Source organism: Orbicella faveolata, unplaced genomic scaffold (assembly GCF_042242905.1).
Source record: "Orbicella faveolata isolate gen_17 unplaced genomic scaffold, um_ofav_v1 contig_47, whole genome shotgun sequence".
Lineage (NCBI taxonomy): Eukaryota > Metazoa > Cnidaria > Anthozoa > Scleractinia > Merulinidae > Orbicella > Orbicella faveolata.
In genome coordinates this window covers 4571438-4588510 of record NW_028301577.1, presented here as the reverse complement: position 1 = coordinate 4588510, position 17073 = coordinate 4571438, and the positions used below count along the sequence as shown (strand labels likewise).

The window sequence follows — 17073 nt, the reverse complement described above, 5'->3', positions numbered from 1 at the left end:
TTGAAACACGAACGGCTTAGTTTTAAACTAGTGCTCAACGAGCGAAAATGAAATGGCGGTGTCTTCATCCCTTGAATATGGAAAAAATTTCTCCTCCTTTGAGCTTCTTTCCAATGTGAAACTCGTTAACATGACTTACACGACATTTTCAATTCGTTTATGTTTTTGTCATAAACACCACCTCCACCGACAGTTGAACTCTCCACCCGGAGTGATTGGGGGCTCTGGGTATGAGATCTTTGTGCAAAGTCACGTGACTTCACTGTATGCACGTGATGCACGCTGGAATTTCCCGCGAGGGTTTAAAAACATGGCGGACAACGAAGGTGACGAGAATTTCGTGGTGCAACAAACAGCAACGGTTCTCTTCAACGGTGAAACGTCCAAGAGTGAATTCTGCTACGACGAAAATACTCCTCTTAGTCCCGGAGAAGTTTGCATGATGAGAAATCACCCTAAAGTAGCCTCTGTACTGTTTTCTCCTTCCCGAACAACGCGAGGCGGTGAAGGAAAACTTAAACCAAAGTCTTTCTCGACGAACTTGTATGCGTCCCCCACAAGGAAAACGGTAGGCTCACTTGCGCTGCCAAATTCTGTTAACTTGTTATGCAATATAGTATGGCTTATGTGTTTCTTTCTGTGTGATTGAGAACTGCCTTGGACTCAAGTTATTTTGAATTTTTGACAGAAACCAAACGTTGTCGACAAGGAGAAGAGAAAGACCCTTCAAGTTCTTCAACCTACGGCAAGCGGAGATGGAACACTTGTTGGAAGCCGTGGCGTAGTAAGACGCCAGGAAATGGTAAGAAGCATTTGCAGTTGCAGCTAAAGAAAGATTGTTTTGGGGTTTGAAATCCGTAGGGCTGGACAAAATTAAAGAAAGTCGTGTTGACTTTTTGAAGAGTTATGGTTTTCAATATGCCAGGAATTTTTCCAAATCAAACTGAGCTTCTGCTTGCACGGTACGGTAATAAGTGGTGGAACATTGATTTTTTTAGCTTTTTAAAATAACCCTCCCTCTCCTGGGGTATGGTTTTTCAGCCGTTTTGGTCATAAATAGAGTATGTATTTGGCCATTTTGGTCTTAAATAGGGTATGGTTTTTGTCCTCTGGTCTTGAATTGGGTATGTTTTTAGAAGAAGCTACTTTTTCATCATTATCGATAAGACCATAATCAAAAGCCCTTCAAAAATTATGTTAAGGGCAACTGTGTCAGCTGCAATGGTCATAAATAGGGTATCAAATTTTTGGTCTGGTCATAAATAGGGTCAAGAGAAAATGAAAGGGTAGGGAAAATCACAGATTTTGATCATGAATAGGGTAAGGGTTTTGGGAAGTGGACCCCACACTGCCACCAAATTTTTCTGGGAGTATCCCCCTAAGGCTCCCTCCCAACTTCAATGTAATCCAGTGAGGTAGAGACACTATATAAAATTTGTTGAGAATGCCACATGTTCATGCTACATGTTTTTGTTACCTTTCTTAAGAAATCAAAGAAAAGCAAGTCACCTACCTTGAAACTCAAGCAACAGAAGCTCAAAATTCCTTCAACATCCAGTGGAAATTCTTCATCCACAACATGCACAGATTCCTCAGATTCAGATACAGCTTTAAGCTTAGCCAAAAAGGTACCATATACAAGAAATATACTTAGTACTGAATAATTATTAGACTAAGAGAAACCCCTCTTTCGCTCAGTCTGTTGAGTGTGACCTCAAGGAAAAACTGACCATGTGGCTCCCAGGATTTCACACGGCCTTTTTTATCATGCACAATGGACTATGTGAAAGAGAGACTACTCAAAGTCTGGTATTAAATTCAGTGTGTACTTGTATACATGTTAAACAGACAGTACAGTGACCTTGACATGTCTAATTTTTGTAGTGCTTTCTGCCTCTTGCCAAAAAGTTCTGATACTTTCTCATTTTGTGAAATCTGTTGTTGTTTTATTTAGAATACAAAATCATTGCAGAATGAGGTGATTGATGAAGCAGTAGCTTTAATGGTTTCAGGCAAGTGGCTTCCAAAAGTAACACCTTTATATTCATTGACTAAACTGTACAACATTCCTGAATTCAAATTCGTTTACAATAGCTACTACTGAGAGCTCTGAAAAATGAATTGTATGTCTTGCCTCAGGAGATGATTTTTCCAGCGTTTTTGCCACCATCATGGTGAAAAATGTTCTGCTGGTTGTTTTTCACTAGTTGCTGTCAATTTGAGTGATCTTTGTTTGTCAATTGATGAGATTTGACCTTCGGGGAGCAGGATAGGACATTCACATGACTTGTTTCTAGTCGCATTTGCACTGACTAGGTTTATTATTGCATAATTTATGCATTGAAAGTTATTAATACTAGATGTTTCACAAACATGGCAAGCTCAGGATTTTAGGTGTACCTTTCAAAATAAATTTTAAACTTGCTGCCCTTCCATTAATGTTTAAGTCACATGTACATGTAGAGCTGTGATTAATTATAGTTAACTGTGCCAAACTTCATTTTATTATAAAATTCTCCTGTATCTTCAGATCCACCACCAGAGAGATATTGGGAGCTACTGGCAGAGGAGAGGAGGCTGGCTTTGCAAGAGGCATTGGAGGAAAATGAGAAGGTTAGTTATAGTTATGTACCACAATAATTGTAGGGTTTGGGTTAGTGGGTAGCCTATGGGAGGTGCAGTGGCCTCATGGTTAACTTGCCTGACTCTAGATTGAGCAGTCCAGGTTTGAGCCCATGCTGAGGTCACTTTGTTGTGTTCTTGGGCAAGACACTTAACTCCCACACTGTCTCTGCCCCCCGCCCGCCTGGGTGTATAAATTGGTATCAGCAAATTTAATGCTGGGGAATGGGGTACATTTTTACCTTGGTTCATTGACAAACTTTGGTTCTTAACCACTTGTGCATATAGTAGTTTCACTTTGACTTGTTTTTATCATTATTTTATTTAGTTGCATAAGGAGTTGGAAGAGCTCCGAGAAAGAAACAAAACCCTGGAAGAAGTTGCTGGCCAAGCTGAGTACTTTGCCTCTCTTTATCAGGTATGTGTTTTGTGCACTAAGAAATAAATACACGTACATGATAAACATGGTTGCATTTGAAACAATGTACAATACCGTCCAACAGTTTACAGGGAGAGTCAATGAAATTGAACTTCTGACAAACAACTTTACATTCACCTGGCCTGGCCCTGGTTATGAACCTATTAGTCTGGTGCCCTTCTACTTAATTTTCTAACAGGGAAGTAAAATTTTATAGCATAAACTTACAGTTAAAAACATAATTTGTTCATCAAGACACCACCACAGTTTTAGTTAGTGACCTCATCTCATTGTGATGATACTCTTAAAATTCAGATGGTCATGGAAGGTGAAGTTCCTGACACAGAATCCAGTGATGCTGCTGAAGAGGAAAACGTGACAGCCAGGTAAGGCATGTGCAGCAGTACTATACAATCAATGGGATTTATCCCACTTGCCACCCTCCGAGAATTTCTGTTGTTATTTGCAACCCCTGAAACTGTTTACTTCAATCTGCTGTGCCTTGCATGCAAGATTTTATAAGATTTGTCTCCAGAACAGCTTCTGTTACAGACCAGACTCTTGGAATGACAGAAAAGATGTGTTATGTGCATTTCAAATTATGAGCATTTAATCCTTTTGAATGGATTGTGGCCTGTGCAATTTGAAAGAAAAACATCTGCAGCAATTAGGGCTTTCATTACTGCGCCTTTCAATAACATGCAGACTCTAAAATTCAAAGCTCAACCGACAGGCATGTTTTTCGCTACTGTCAATCAAATGTTCAGGGGCTCCTCCCAGCTTTCGATTACTGCCGAGCGCCCAGTAATCAAATCAAATCGTTGAGCACAGTTTGGACAACATAGTTGGAAGCTGGGAGGAGCTGCTGAACATTTGATTGATGGTAGCAAAAAACACATTAATTTTTTTGTCGGTTGAGCTTTGAGTCAGTATGTTATTGAAAGGTGCAGTAAGGGCTGGGCACTGAACAAATTGTGAGGATGATTTTGCCTACATGGTTTGACCATCTACAGGAAAGTTTTTCTCATAAAGAAGATCTGTTCAAATCATTTGCCTGCCTGCAAAAACCAGTTGCCCTTTTGCTGAAATTGTTAATGAAACCCCTGAGCTTTGCAACAGGTCCTAATTTTTTCCTTTTGTTTGCAGCCTTCAACCTGAGTGAATAGAGAATTCTGTGAATTGACAGGTCATTCTTGTCAGAGTTCCAGAATCTGTTAACTACTTTTAACACGTAAATGTAATTATTTTAAAGAATAATTTATGAAAATTTAGTTTGCTGATATGTTTAAATGCTTCATTTTTCATCCGGCCATAATTTAATTTGCAGCCAAGCGTTAACTTACAATATACAGTACATATACTTAATTACATTTAAGTACTCTTAAAATCTGCACCCCACAGTTCCATGTTAATTTGGAGAATTTTTTAAATCATAATATTTTGTATGGCTTCAAGCAGTGTTGTTTGGCCTGTTTTATTTTTAATTAATTGTACTGTCATATCAGACAGAAATCCCAATAATTAAGCATCTAGTAACTGTTGTGCAACTGTATATTTGTCCTGTGGCCAAGAGAATTCACTTTCTTGTCATTTTAACAGATGAAAAGAATGCTTCATTTCATTTGTAAAATTTGTTTAAACCTCTGTTTGCTATCTGTATGGATTCTTAAAGTGAATTACTATTTAGAAACATCAGACTTCTGAGTGGAAAGCATTTGAAAACTGGGTTGATGTAAAATGTACTAAGGGTTTACAGGCCTTGTTAGGCCTTGTTAGGCCTTGCTAGGCCTTGCTAGGCCTTGCTAGGCCTTGCTAGGCCTTGCTAGGCCTTGCTTGGCCTTGCTAGGCCTTGCTAGGCCTTGCTGGTCACAGAAGATGTCAAGATGTGGTAAGAACATACATGTATGTACTTGGCTATCGCCTCGTGTGCCACGTTTTTGTTCTTACCACATTTTGACATCATCTGTGATTCACTACAGAACAGATGAACTGCAACATGGAGTCTATTTGTGAAACTGATGAGTGCAATTCATGACTATTATTTTATTGCAACAGGATGTTTTCAAGGTGTCATTTGACTACAATTGACCATATTTTAAAAGAAAATACTACTGATTCAAAAAATATTTTAATTTAGACTATATATGCTCCACAAAATATGCTGATGTAAATACCACTCTAAAGGTTGAGAAAAATTTATTATTGATGTCAATATTGATAGGCCATAAATCTGTTTAATTTCTTAACAAGTGGAAGCTGGCCAAAGCCATTTATGTTACATTTTTTGATTCCTGGAGAGTTGATTATTGATCATTATTATGATGTAACTGATCATAAAAATTAGTTTTTTGCCTCTTTTATCCATGCATGCGTCATTGGGTATCTGCTAGTATCCCAGATCTTTTCTGGCCTTAAACTCTTAAGAAAGAAACTCACTCTGAGAAAGTATTTTTTGATATGCACTCTATATCATTTGCAGTTATCAGTTTTGTTTTCTCATTCAACACTAAGTACTGTACCGCTTAAAATTCTCTTGATTTATATCAAATTATGTCAAACTTGGTGATTTGAAAATCATACCTGGAGAGGGAAGGGAAGGCACAAATTATTTCCATAACAGATAAAATTGTGGGGTTTTTTGTTGTTGTTTTAATTTTCAATATCTTTTAACTTAATATGTGAAATGCCAACTTATGTGGAAGGCATTATGGCCTTAAATGAACTGCTATTTTGGATTATAGATTGAGCAGTTTGGGTTTGAGCCCTAGGTAGGGTCATGAGGTTGTGTTCTGGGGCAATACACTTTACTGGCATGGATTCTCACTTCACCAAAATGCTTGGGTAAATGCTACCAGTTAATACAGAACACTGTTTGTAGAATAGTTTAGCAGTAGTTAATTAAAAACTAGTTTAACCTCTTTAGGCTAGAGGTTTCACTCCCTTTACAAGGTGCTATAATTATTTAATATTTAAAACAAAGTCAATTTTGGTCTAACTTGTCATTATGAGAGCAACAACAAAATCAAACAAATAAGACAGTGGCATGATTATTTAACAAGGAGGCAGGTAAATTTGCAATTTGCATTTAAATTTGTTAACAATAGGCCATGTTAATTTTTTTCTTCAGGCTACCTGACTTAACCCTCCAAGCCTCCCTTTAAAAGTGCAAAAAATGTTCATCAAGAAATTCCCAAACCAGCAAACTGAAAGATCATAAAAGTACTTCATGAAAATCTTTGAAAATGATTGCATGTCGACAAGTCATCAAAACTTTGTGGTATCTTAAAGAAGGCCTCTTTAATTGTTGTGCACTTGGTGCACAACCTTTGTGCCACAAGTGCTCTGAGCCTGAACCATCACACTTAAATAGCTAGAATATTAAATAGCTAGAATATACAACACAATGTGCATAAAAACCGACACAAATTACAGTTGTTGCCAGTCAACTTAACATCCACAAATCCTGTGAACAACCAAGGACTAGGTGTGCTGGCTTATACCCAGCATTTGGATAAAATACTTGAAAGTGTTTGAAAAAAAGTTTAAGTGCAGAAATTATATTTTCCTAGGGAACATGTTGTTCTAGGGCTGCCTACTTTGTTAAACCACAATAATTGATAAATTGTTTAAAACAATTTCTAGAACCATCCATTCATTGTACATAATAATACATAACTACCTATTAACTGAGTATAATTTTTTATCATATCCTGACCTTCTTGTCAACAGAATTAAAAAAATTCTGGATCCTACAAAAACAAGAAGATCTTTTAGATCTTATAACCGCGCTTTTAAAATTTAACTGTTTGCTCAGCACTATACCGTTGGAACTAGGGCACATTTCAAAGCAGTCATTGATGATTCTTTTCTTACTGTAGACATCACATCACTTGATCAACACAAACTGTATTATTGTACCATCAGTGGTAGCCGTTGACAAATCTCCGATGACGTAATGGTCCTAATCTAGAACTTTCTTCGGGATATGTATGGGCATGAACGATATGAACCACACGATAATAACACTATTAACAACAGCTTTCTTTCTTTAAAGACATGATTAAATTTGATTGGTGTTTTCCACGAGTAAAGGGCTAGCAAAGTAGTTGCACAAGTCATGTAATTTAATAATGAAACTCTATCCCGACTGATGTATCGATTTTGGTCACTCCAGTGGCTACAGATTGAACATGTGACAGAAAATTGGCATTACTCTCGATTCTCACCAAATTTGGACAGTGCGAAGATCTCATCATTAGCCAATTACAGGCCATTTTTCAGCTCTTTTCGTCGCATCCTCCCCCCTCGGGAGAATTTTGTCAAGTTAGCTAATTTAGTATGCAAGCCACCATAATGGTGGTCGCTGTAGGCAAAATGTTTATTTGCTCAAAATTGGGGCAAAATCTTTCAGAGATGGAAGTCGGGACATTTGTAAGGATACAGAAAGTAATATGGGACCAGTTGGTGGCTTCTAAGGCTCAATTTATCCAGAAGTAAGCTGTATTTTCGTTTTCGTGCCGAAAGCCACGCGGTGAAATATTATCGGTTTGTTCTGCTGTCTTGTTCTGTTTTTCCTCTTGGTCATTTTTGTAGCCCGCCGAGGCCATTCTTTCGTCTAAATGAGTTGAAAAAAGTTCGAAAAAGATGTTCCCATTCAAGTTTAAGCTCTCAGGCGATAATTCTGGAGTTTTTTGGCCAAAACGTCGGCTTTGTTATGTTCGTGTTTTTCGGTTGCTATGGGTGACCGTGGCTCCCTTTGTTAGGTCAAGTCTGGAGAGTGAGGTCACAAAAAAAATTCTAATTAATTCTGGTTTTGTTCGATTTCGCTGAAATTTTAGCACGATAAAGCTGGATTGTTAAGGAATAGATTTACCTTCTGCCGATGTGTGGTAGCTATTAACGCTAAAGTGATATATCGCTTCGATGTCGGGGTTTTGAAGAGATTTTTTTGCAACGTGTAGGTTCGGCGTGATTTTGTAATCTGAGATTTTTGTTGACCCTGAACATAGCTATGCCCTGAAGAAACAAGGTTTGGCGAGTAAACATTACAGATTGCGTAATTCAAAGTTGGCCAAGTGGAGATCTGCGTCTGGTCTCCGACAAAAAAAAAATAACAAAAAACAATAAACCAAGGGTAGAACATGAACCGCGCTTGGCCCATGGCCGCACGGTTAATAATGCCATTTGCGGCAATATCATGCTGAGGAGACTGCAATTCTTCTCCTTAACTCTTGCCACAAGAGTGACCTTTCCTTTTCTGTTCTTTTGACGACATCTTTGTTCTCAGTAGCTCGCCGTGCAAGATAGGCAAGTGCTTCACCCACTGGGCCATATGGGACTGACTTGTACACACTGAAGCCTTTCTGCCCTACAACATTGAAAAACAAACAAATGAATGTCTGCATAGTTATCAGATTGAGGTTGTTACTGTCAATTAAGTTGGTCATTGTCTATTGCAATCAGGAAAATGGAAACTGTCAGAAAGTTTGATTACCACTATCTAACATGGCAGATGTCACCCCAGTAACACATCCAAGACCTTGTTTAAAGCAGTGACAATCCTTACCTAACAGGAAGGAGACCTGATCACACATTCCATAAAGCTGTCCAAATGAAACCTTTCCAGAATCTTGTGCAATTCCAAGGTCCTTCATTCTGTTAAGAAGGAGTTTGACCATTAAAAACTCCTAATTTATTTGTATGACCTAAACCTTGACAACTCCAGGGTTTGGACCAAAACCTATGTCACATTAATATTTTATTAATAAGAAATGCTAGTACAGTATAACTACAAAGTGGCTTATTCAAAATAATTACTAACTTTTTTGGTAATTTTTTTTGAAAAGAGAAAAACTCTGATCAGTATTGAATGAGCTAAACATAGTTTCTAAAGGTTGTTTCACAAGAGGGGTCATGTGAGATGTCAGGGACACTTAGCAGTGACAGCCATCTACTGTCCCCATTCCACGTCCTGGCTACATTTTCTTGTGGGCATGCATGTGATTGTTTCCTAGCTGCAAGATCTCTATTTGTGTGTACAAACTTGAAGGAAACAGTGTAATATTTGAAAATGATTGGTATATTTCCATACCTTTGCACAACAAGTTGAACTGATTCTTCATTGTGAGATGCCACCATTACTTCTGCTGGAGTATGACTAACTCTCTGTAGCACAGTTTCCACCACTTGATTGTACATGCTACAGGTATCTTCATAACTGTTATGTATGGGGTCATCATAGCCCATGTCCGCTGCATGATTTCTTTCCTGTGCCATATATGCTCCTCGCACAATCTTCGCACCAAAGTAGAAACCAAGTTTGTCCATCAGTTCTAAATTTGCTTTCACTCTGTCAAGGGTATCCTGCAATAAGAATGAACAGTTGTTAAATTGATTTCAAGGCTGGTTGTTAGCCTTATTTTTAAATTGCATATTAATTTTATTCCTGCATTGTGCAAAAAAAATGTTGCATCTGATAACCCAGGGTAAATAGATTTTGCAGTTGGCTAGTGGTTTCTGTCCTTCACTTGCCCAATGGGGAAATGGAGTTTCCTGGGAAAATGTTTGAGGCAACTCAAATAACAGACTGAAATACCATTTGAAATACAATTTTCTGGGGCTGGTGAGAAAGACTTTTGGGCTTGTTAATCATAGTTAAAGAGCAAGTGCAAAAAGAGGGTTTCTTTGCACCCTGCCTCATAATAATTATATGTGTGAACACCATACCTTCCTGTAGCACTGATAAGTATTGTACACCCAAGGCATGTTTTTGTTGTACTTGTACTGAAGTGCTAACACCAGTTGACCAATTGAAGCCTGGAGGTATGTCTGCTCTGCATCAATCACCAACTGTACATTGCGACTTATGCATGCCTTGAAAAATAATGTTAATAATGGCAAAAATTACCCTTGATAAAAAACATAAATGGCAATATTTTTATGGTCAAAACAGTTTTGCATGTAAATCTAAAAAGTGATTGTTAAGTAGACAGTTAATGAAGTGGTACAGAACGCACGCATGCTTTTTGCGCATTGCACCACTTCTTTGACTGTCTACTGTCTATCTACTCATTTTGAATTTGGAAGTTACGTAAAGGATTATCATGCATATGAGTTAAGTCACATGTACAGTTATCTTGTGTATGAATTGCAGCTCTTTAGGAGTTGTGTTTTGGAGAGTTTTTTGGCCACTTAAATGTGCTTGTCTTGACAAAGATGTTTCTGTTAGAACAGTGATGATTTGATTTGGTTTAAAATTTTCTTACAAAACTATTGACCAGCAAGGGAGTATTTTTGTAATAGATCATACAGTTCTTGTTACAAACTCACCTTAGCAAATGTGTCCAGTCTTTTCAAAACATTTTGAAGATGTTCATTTTGGTTGTCATTTAAAACAGAGAGCTGGAAAAACAAAAGTGTTGAAACTTGATAGGCTAGTTAAGTAACATAATATCTCAACTATTATCTCCAGTGATAATTAAATATTTGGAACAATGAACAATCATTTAAGGCTTGCATACCTTGATTTTCTTATCAAGCCCTCCTGCAAATCTTTCAATACCCAGTTCTGCTGGCAACTCTGAGCTGGTCTCATATGGAGCTAAATGCTCATTCAGTGCATTCTAAACAAAACAGTATAATTTGTAATGATGAAATAAAACAGTATTGTAAAAACAGTATTGTAATGATGAAATTTATTTGCAAATAATTTAGTTTATAAATAATTTTTATTTTAAATAATTTTATTATTATTATTATTATTATTATTATTATTATATGTGACTGATTGTTTGATAAATCATACATTCACATGTAATATTTTCTTTTAATATTTAATTCAATACTTGTCAAATGAAAACAAAGTTAAACATAGTGTTTATGAAAGGGTTAGTATTGTACATTTTAAGTTTCTGTAAAAATATTTACTAGACCAGGGTGGATTTGACAGGGGCCAAAGGGACCATGGTTTCAAAAAAAAAATTGGCCAACCATCTTTAAAGCGAAATGTTTCATTTGTATTTTTTTAGGGGGGGGGGGGGGGGGAGAGGGTGTTGCTCTCACTCTGCTGCAGTTTCTTTGCCCCTCTCTTTCCGAATTTTATGGATCTGCCCCTGTAGACATTATAAAATACACACCAAGACATATAGTACCAAATTAATTGTATTAGCTGGACTAATCAACTTACAAGTAACAAAGGACTGCAAACTGCTGTCATTTTCATTTGTGAAAAGCCTCCTTGTTCTATAAAACAATATGCAAAACAATAATTTAAGAACAGCATATTAAATTATTGAACAGACATGTAAATTGTCTAGTCAGCCCAAGTATGGATGATTATTAATTCATTAATTTTGGATATTTTCATATTCACTTTCATTATTCTGTGAATTTAGGATTGCTCTTTCAGAACTTTTTTTCAGCATGAAATTAATGTGATACATTGTAGCATTTGAAAGGGAGTTACATTACAATAATAATGAAACTAAACATGAGTTTACATCAAATTCTGTTGTGTTCATCCATCTCTAATCCACATACCTGTTTTTCCAATACAGTCAAGAATGGCCTTTGCATTTCTATCAAACATTGCCTCCCTGTAAGAAGCATTTGCCACCAACAATATTACATGTAAGCAAAGTAGCTTATGATCTCAAGGTTTCTATCGCGCGACAGTTGGTGAGGGCTGTACCCTTGTCAACTATCACACGGAGAAATTGAGAGTGAATAATCTTTTTATTTTAGTATAAATCTACTAGTTGTTCAAAACTTTATCTAAATCCTGAGCCCTCTAGAGCTGTAAATGTTTTTTCAAGCCTCTCTCCATACCAACACCCCTACCTAAATAATTATGAATATTTTGATTTTACACATTTTTGAGGAAATGTCAGTAATACAGAAATAAGTATTTTAACAGTCAGAGTCTGACATGTACTTTTGCAAGTCCATTATCTGTTTATGATATCAATAACAGTTTTTGAATCTTGAAAAATGTACCCTAAATTTTTCAAGATCATTGTTTGTACTCTGACATACCATAGTCTTTTGCATATATTACCAACCTCATTTCTTTAAGGTCTATTATTTACGTCTTAATTAAAAGTAAACTATCATCTGGAGGTTTCCAAAATTTTGAAGGTAATTTTGTATGTTGCAAAATATGACTCTCTTCAATATCACTGTTGGTATAGCTCCTATTTCAGTCACCCAAGTCTTACATGAGTTTGTTCTTAGCCAAACTATATTGTAGCCTCACCTGCCTTTAAAGGTTTCATAGTCAGTGGAGAGATCCTCTTCATTAGGCACACACAACATAGTCCCTATCCCACAGTCTCGTAACAATTTGATTGTGTCCTGAATGGCTGGCAGAGTCTCTCCAGCCACAAACTGGCTGTACATAGTTTTACGCAATAAAAATTCGAACAACGTTTTTCCAAGCACCCTTTGGCCAAAGGACATAAGCTAAAATGAAAGAAGAAATAACGTTTATTTTATATAACTGTTACTTAAATCAGTCTTGGGATATCCTCAACTATTTCCATCCCCTTCCCCCTCCCCGCCAAGAAAAAATACTGCCAACCCTGCAAAGTCCATGGCGAAAGATTCAGGTTTTTAAAAAAGAAAAATATAGCTTCTTCCAGTTATAAATTAAGCCCCTTATTTACAAAGGTTGTTTTGAACAATTTCAGATCAGAGTATTTTAACTAGGAGGAAAAGTATTTTTTTTTTACAACGCGTAGTATTCTGTACGATACTGTAAATCTTTGTACGAAATATTGTTACAGATACATTCATACAGATCAGATTTAACGCGATGAACTTGTCGTTGCCTGTTTACTTGAGAGTCCTGAATGGTAAAGCCGGTTGGTAACTCTATCAGTCATACCGGCAATCACATCAATCCGTACGTACCACCATACTTTTCTTTGCCACAACATCATAGGAGCACAATTTAAGAACGAAAAGAGAACGCAGTATGTCGCTTGTTTTCTTTACAGCAAATATTCTAGTGTTATCATCGAAGAGAACTTGTTCCTCGGCCACTGTATTGTGATCAACGCTTGTCGAAGCCGTCTGAATCACGTCTGTTCGAAACACAACTGCAGAGGTTTGTAAGAAGCGGACGTGTGGTCGAACCAAAGAAAGGTCAAGAAGATGTCGAAGAATTGACATATTTAGGGACTAGCCGGTACCAAGCCGTTTATATTGGGTGACTAATCTGTACCAAGTCGTTTATACAACATCAAACATGACAGTTCTCAGGGAGAGTAACAGTTGTGTGACTAGAAAACCTGTTTTTCTTGCTGCTTATTTGTGGTTTGTTAATTAATCCTCTGCTCAGTTTTTGGCCGCCTTTCAACTTTAAAAGGGTCGGACTGGATTTACGGCATGGCTGTGGGCCAAAATAGGTGTACATCTTTCAGTTCTTTAGCTGAACGCGAAAGGAAAATATCTGAAATTAAGGAATAAAGATCAGGTATCTCGAAGACAAATATTAAAGTAAAACAGACAATAATGCTTGCGTGACATCGTTTTATTATATAATTACCTTATAGGACATTAACAATGCATGTAATTAACGCGAATTTCAAAAGTTCGCCTTAATTTTATGTATCTCACTTTAAATGACGTTAATTGAAAGCATCGTTATTTTAAGACACCTTTATAATCAGCAAAGCAACTTGGCTGGAAGTAAAGGCAACGTTTCTTCATGATATTTGTGTCTGCTATAGTTCAAGATGAAATTTCCGATGAACGTATTCTAAACGTTGACCAAACACCGTCAAAGTTCGTGCCGACGGATAACGATGGCAGAAAAGAGTTCAAAGCATGTATCCAGAAAAGGAAGGGGCGCATTCTAACCCTGGACCCATTCATGCCCTACTTTGTATGGCTACCTTGTGTTTTTATTGCTGGAAATAAAGAGCAAATTTTGTTATTGGACAAATTCGCGTCTTAATTATGCAAACGTACCACTCGGAACTTCGCGTTAATAAAAAGTATGTAAACATAACTTTTCGAAAATTCTCGTTAATTTTATAACGCGCAAATTTTGTTCGCGTTGTTGACATGCTTCGTTATATTCCTTTAATAAGGTAGGTAATAAAATCACGCAACATTATCAGATGAGTTCAGACAGGCGCGAGAGGCGAACGACAAGCTTTCCCAGTGGGGAGAAGGACCAAAAAAGCCTCCCCCGGCTCCCCGCTCCTATTTATTTTTATTTTTTGTGTACGTGTGTGTTCCTTCTCGCCAAAAAAGCTTTTCGTACGCCTCTTACGGCTTGCAAAAGATACGACACGCAGGTCTACCAATGCAAATGCCGCAATGTAGATGGCTGAGTTATCGTACTCCTATATTTTGGAGGAAAATTCAAAAATATTGCGGGATGATTCAATTTCAAAGAATACTAAAGAAAGGATATTGATTGTTGTGTGATCAACTTCAACCCTTTGACTGCCAACGGCGCATATACATGCCCTGAGTGGTCGTGCTTTTTCTACCACTTGTGACGTCATCAATTTAAAGTCCAACTTTTGGCTTATGTGGGTGCGCCAAATTAAAGTGCCTATGAAGTAAAGAATAATTGCCGCTTATTGAAAGGCTTTTCAAAGTAAAGAATGGTGTTTTCCTGTTTGGAATATCCTTTTTCGTTTTAGGAATATTAACGTTTTTTCTAAGGAAAGTGATGACGTCATAGGTGGTTCCACTAAAACAGCATAACACTCAATCGAGAATAACTCTAGAAATATTAAAGCAGTGTTCTTTAAACTTGGCACCAGAAATGTACATCACAAAAGAAACATAATGACACCCGTCGTGCCATTGCCATGACAACAGTTATGCCGCTGGTTCTGTTTTAATTAAGACTAAAATTCCCAGATTTTATCTTAAACAAGGATTATCCACTCCCACCAATCTAATAAGGAGAGTTAAGACAATATGGGAACCATGTGTGTTCCGACTAACCAAACTGCAGAACATGACGCTCAGACGTCGAACCATTGACATTCACAAATTGAGTGCGGTCACTCAAGTACGACCGAAACCATTCTGATCATGAAAAAGTTACTGATCATGAAAAGTTAAAACACATCAAATGCTGTGAACTAACTAAAAATGATGAGGTTATATGAGAATAAATTTTCCTTAGCAACGGCTCGAAAAGATCGGTTGATGGGCCCTTAATATTTCTAGAGTTATTCCCGATTGAGTGTTGTGGTGCTCTCGAGGAACCACCTATGACGTCATCACTTTCCTCATTTGCATAATACAAACACGTGAATATCTGTAAAACGAAAAAAAGATATTCCAAGTAGGAAAACGCCATTCTTCTTTACATTGAAAAGCCTTTCAAATAAACAGGAATTATTTTTTACTTCATGGACACTTTAAGATATTGTACATTTTGGTAGGGAAATATTTTTTTTTGGTAAAAAATAGCTTTCTCAGGAAAACTAAGGTCCAGTTAGCGTCATGGCAGCCAAAAAACTGATTTAACAATTAAAAACGGCATTTTTTTTCTGAAAATTTGGCAGTCAAGGGGTTAAATGAGATTATCAATAATCAGAGTTAACTGGGAGATCTGCTATTCCCCACAATGGCCTACACAGAAAGGTTCCTTCCGAAAGGGTTCCTTTATCAGGCTTCAGGTGTATAAAACAGTAGGGATTTCATAAGTCGAGGTATAGGAAAGGGTAGGGAAATCTGTCATTTAGTTATCTTCAAAGGTCTTAAAATATTTTGAACAGGCGCAACTTTTGATTGTATCGTTTCATTTATTAGGCACGACATGAAAATGACAAGAAGACTTAAATTTTTGGCGATTTATTCATAATACGGGCCAGTTATGGAAGTATTTGCAAGAGGTACCTTTTTCTCAATTAAAGATATAAAAAACGGGTACCTTTTCTGTCAAAATGGTATACAAAAGGGTAAGGGGTTGGGCCTCTGGAGGGAGCCTTCCCATATAGAACTTTGTAGAGTACCCGACCCCCTCCAGTTTGGGCTTTTGGTCGTTTGCCATATCATCCTGCTGAAAACGTTGATGAAACCCCTGCAGATCCCCCTTATTTTCAGAATGACGAGGACGTCGATGGTACGGGTTATGAATAGTGGAAAGTATTTATCAATCATTTGGCTGGTGGACAACGCCTTCTTTTCCATCATCGAAGATAAATCTAAAGCGTGCTTCATGAATAATGACTAGACCAACTATGTACAAGCTCATCGGCCCCTTTCGAAAAACAGAGGAATTTATTGGATACCTGTAAGCTATCACCTCATCTGAATGTGACTAAAACGATACCTGTGTACCATATCGTCACCATCCCCTGAGGGCCTGCAGGCCCCAGGGAGGGGGGGGGGGGCTAATCCCTATAATGGCAATACGGCGAAGTTCCGCCCGAGAGGGGTACCTTTTTCAGGCTTCAGGTATCTAAAAGGGTGGTGATTTCATAAATCGAGGTAGATGAAAGGGTAGGGAAATCTGTCATCTTGACTTCTGACACAACCCGGTAATGCTTGTTCGCACGTAGCATTGTTCGTTAACTTCATTCCAAGGGTTTAGAAAAGGGTGTAGTGTCACGTTCTTACAAAGTATAGGAAAGGACGACCTTCTCTGGTAGAATAGTATACAAAGGTAAGGGTTGGACCACGGGACGGAGCCTCAAACAACAACAAAAATTAAAGTGTCTGGGGTATTTAGCATCGCTGCTAATTGGGGACACGACATAAAGGAATTACAAACGTGAAAATAAATGAGTAAATATGTAGAAATTGTACAAACATTTTAAAATGTATCCTACAAATTATTAGATACTGGCAAAGTAAACGAGATTCACGTATTAGAGACAGGCGTAACATGCACATAAACCGAGAGCAGGCCAGAAAAATAAACCACATGGATGACGACACTACAGAAGTGTCGGCACACGACCCAGTATTCTGGAGTCTTTGAGATCTGTCGTTTGTTCTCCTACAGCATTGTTTGTTAGAATATTTCAAAGACGTCTTCAGGGCTTCGTTTATCCACC

At 37.5% G+C, this 17073-nt stretch overlaps 2 protein-coding genes and 1 long non-coding RNA gene across 3 annotated transcripts; 1 reads left to right on the top strand and 2 right to left on the bottom strand.

The window, feature by feature from the left end:
- The first annotated feature begins 260 nt into the window (after window positions 1–260).
- On the top strand, window positions 261–5398 carry LOC110066544 (geminin-like). Its single transcript, XM_020773777.2, has 8 exons — window positions 261–568; window positions 689–802; window positions 1488–1628; window positions 1955–2012; window positions 2531–2613; window positions 2951–3040; window positions 3356–3426; window positions 4187–5398. The coding sequence occupies exons 1-8, from the start codon at window positions 311–313 to the stop codon at window positions 4200–4202; spliced, it is 831 nt and encodes a 276-aa protein (XP_020629436.2). The 5' UTR covers window positions 261–310; the 3' UTR covers window positions 4203–5398.
- LOC149096854 (uncharacterized) lies at window positions 2926–3358 on the bottom strand. The gene is made up of 2 exons (XR_016204090.1): window positions 3269–3358; window positions 2926–3056 (listed from the first exon to the last, which is right to left on the bottom strand). It is a non-coding gene; the product is annotated as an uncharacterized LOC149096854 (long non-coding RNA).
- On the bottom strand, window positions 5064–13516 carry LOC110066730 (hydroxyproline dehydrogenase-like). Its single transcript, XM_020773974.2, has 10 exons — window positions 12950–13516; window positions 12294–12499; window positions 11579–11634; window positions 11226–11281; window positions 10561–10662; window positions 10370–10441; window positions 9767–9913; window positions 9132–9403; window positions 8607–8695; window positions 5064–8408 (listed from the first exon to the last, which is right to left on the bottom strand). Exons 1-10 carry the CDS (start codon window positions 13208–13210, stop codon window positions 8236–8238), a joined length of 1434 nt encoding a protein of 477 aa, XP_020629633.2. The 5' UTR covers window positions 13211–13516; the 3' UTR covers window positions 5064–8235.
- Window positions 13517–17073: the final 3557 nt, after the last annotated feature.

What these genes read in the sequence shown, in the direction of transcription:
- LOC110066544 (XM_020773777.2), top strand. Translation starts at nt 311, where the DNA reads ATGGCGGACAACGAAGGTGACGAGAATTTCGTGGTGCAACAAACAGCA. An exon ending in CGTCCCCCACAAGGAAAACG is followed by an intron (nt 569 to 688) that starts GTAGGCTCACTT and finishes AATTTTTGACAG; the next exon opens with AAACCAAACGTTGTCGACAA. An exon ending in CATTGGAGGAAAATGAGAAG is followed by an intron (nt 2,614 to 2,950) that starts GTTAGTTATAGT and finishes TATTTTATTTAG; the next exon opens with TTGCATAAGGAGTTGGAAGA.
- LOC110066730 (XM_020773974.2), bottom strand. Translation starts at nt 13,210, where the DNA reads ATGTCAATTCTTCGACATCTTCTTGACCTTTCTTTGGTTCGACCACAC. An exon ending in TGGCAAAGAAAAGTATGGTG is followed by an intron (nt 12,500 to 12,949) that starts GTACGTACGGAT and finishes CTTTCATTTTAG; the next exon opens with CTTATGTCCTTTGGCCAAAG. An exon ending in TTTGCAGTCCTTTGTTACTT is followed by an intron (nt 10,663 to 11,225) that starts GTAAGTTGATTA and finishes TGTTTTGTTTAG; the next exon opens with AATGCACTGAATGAGCATTT.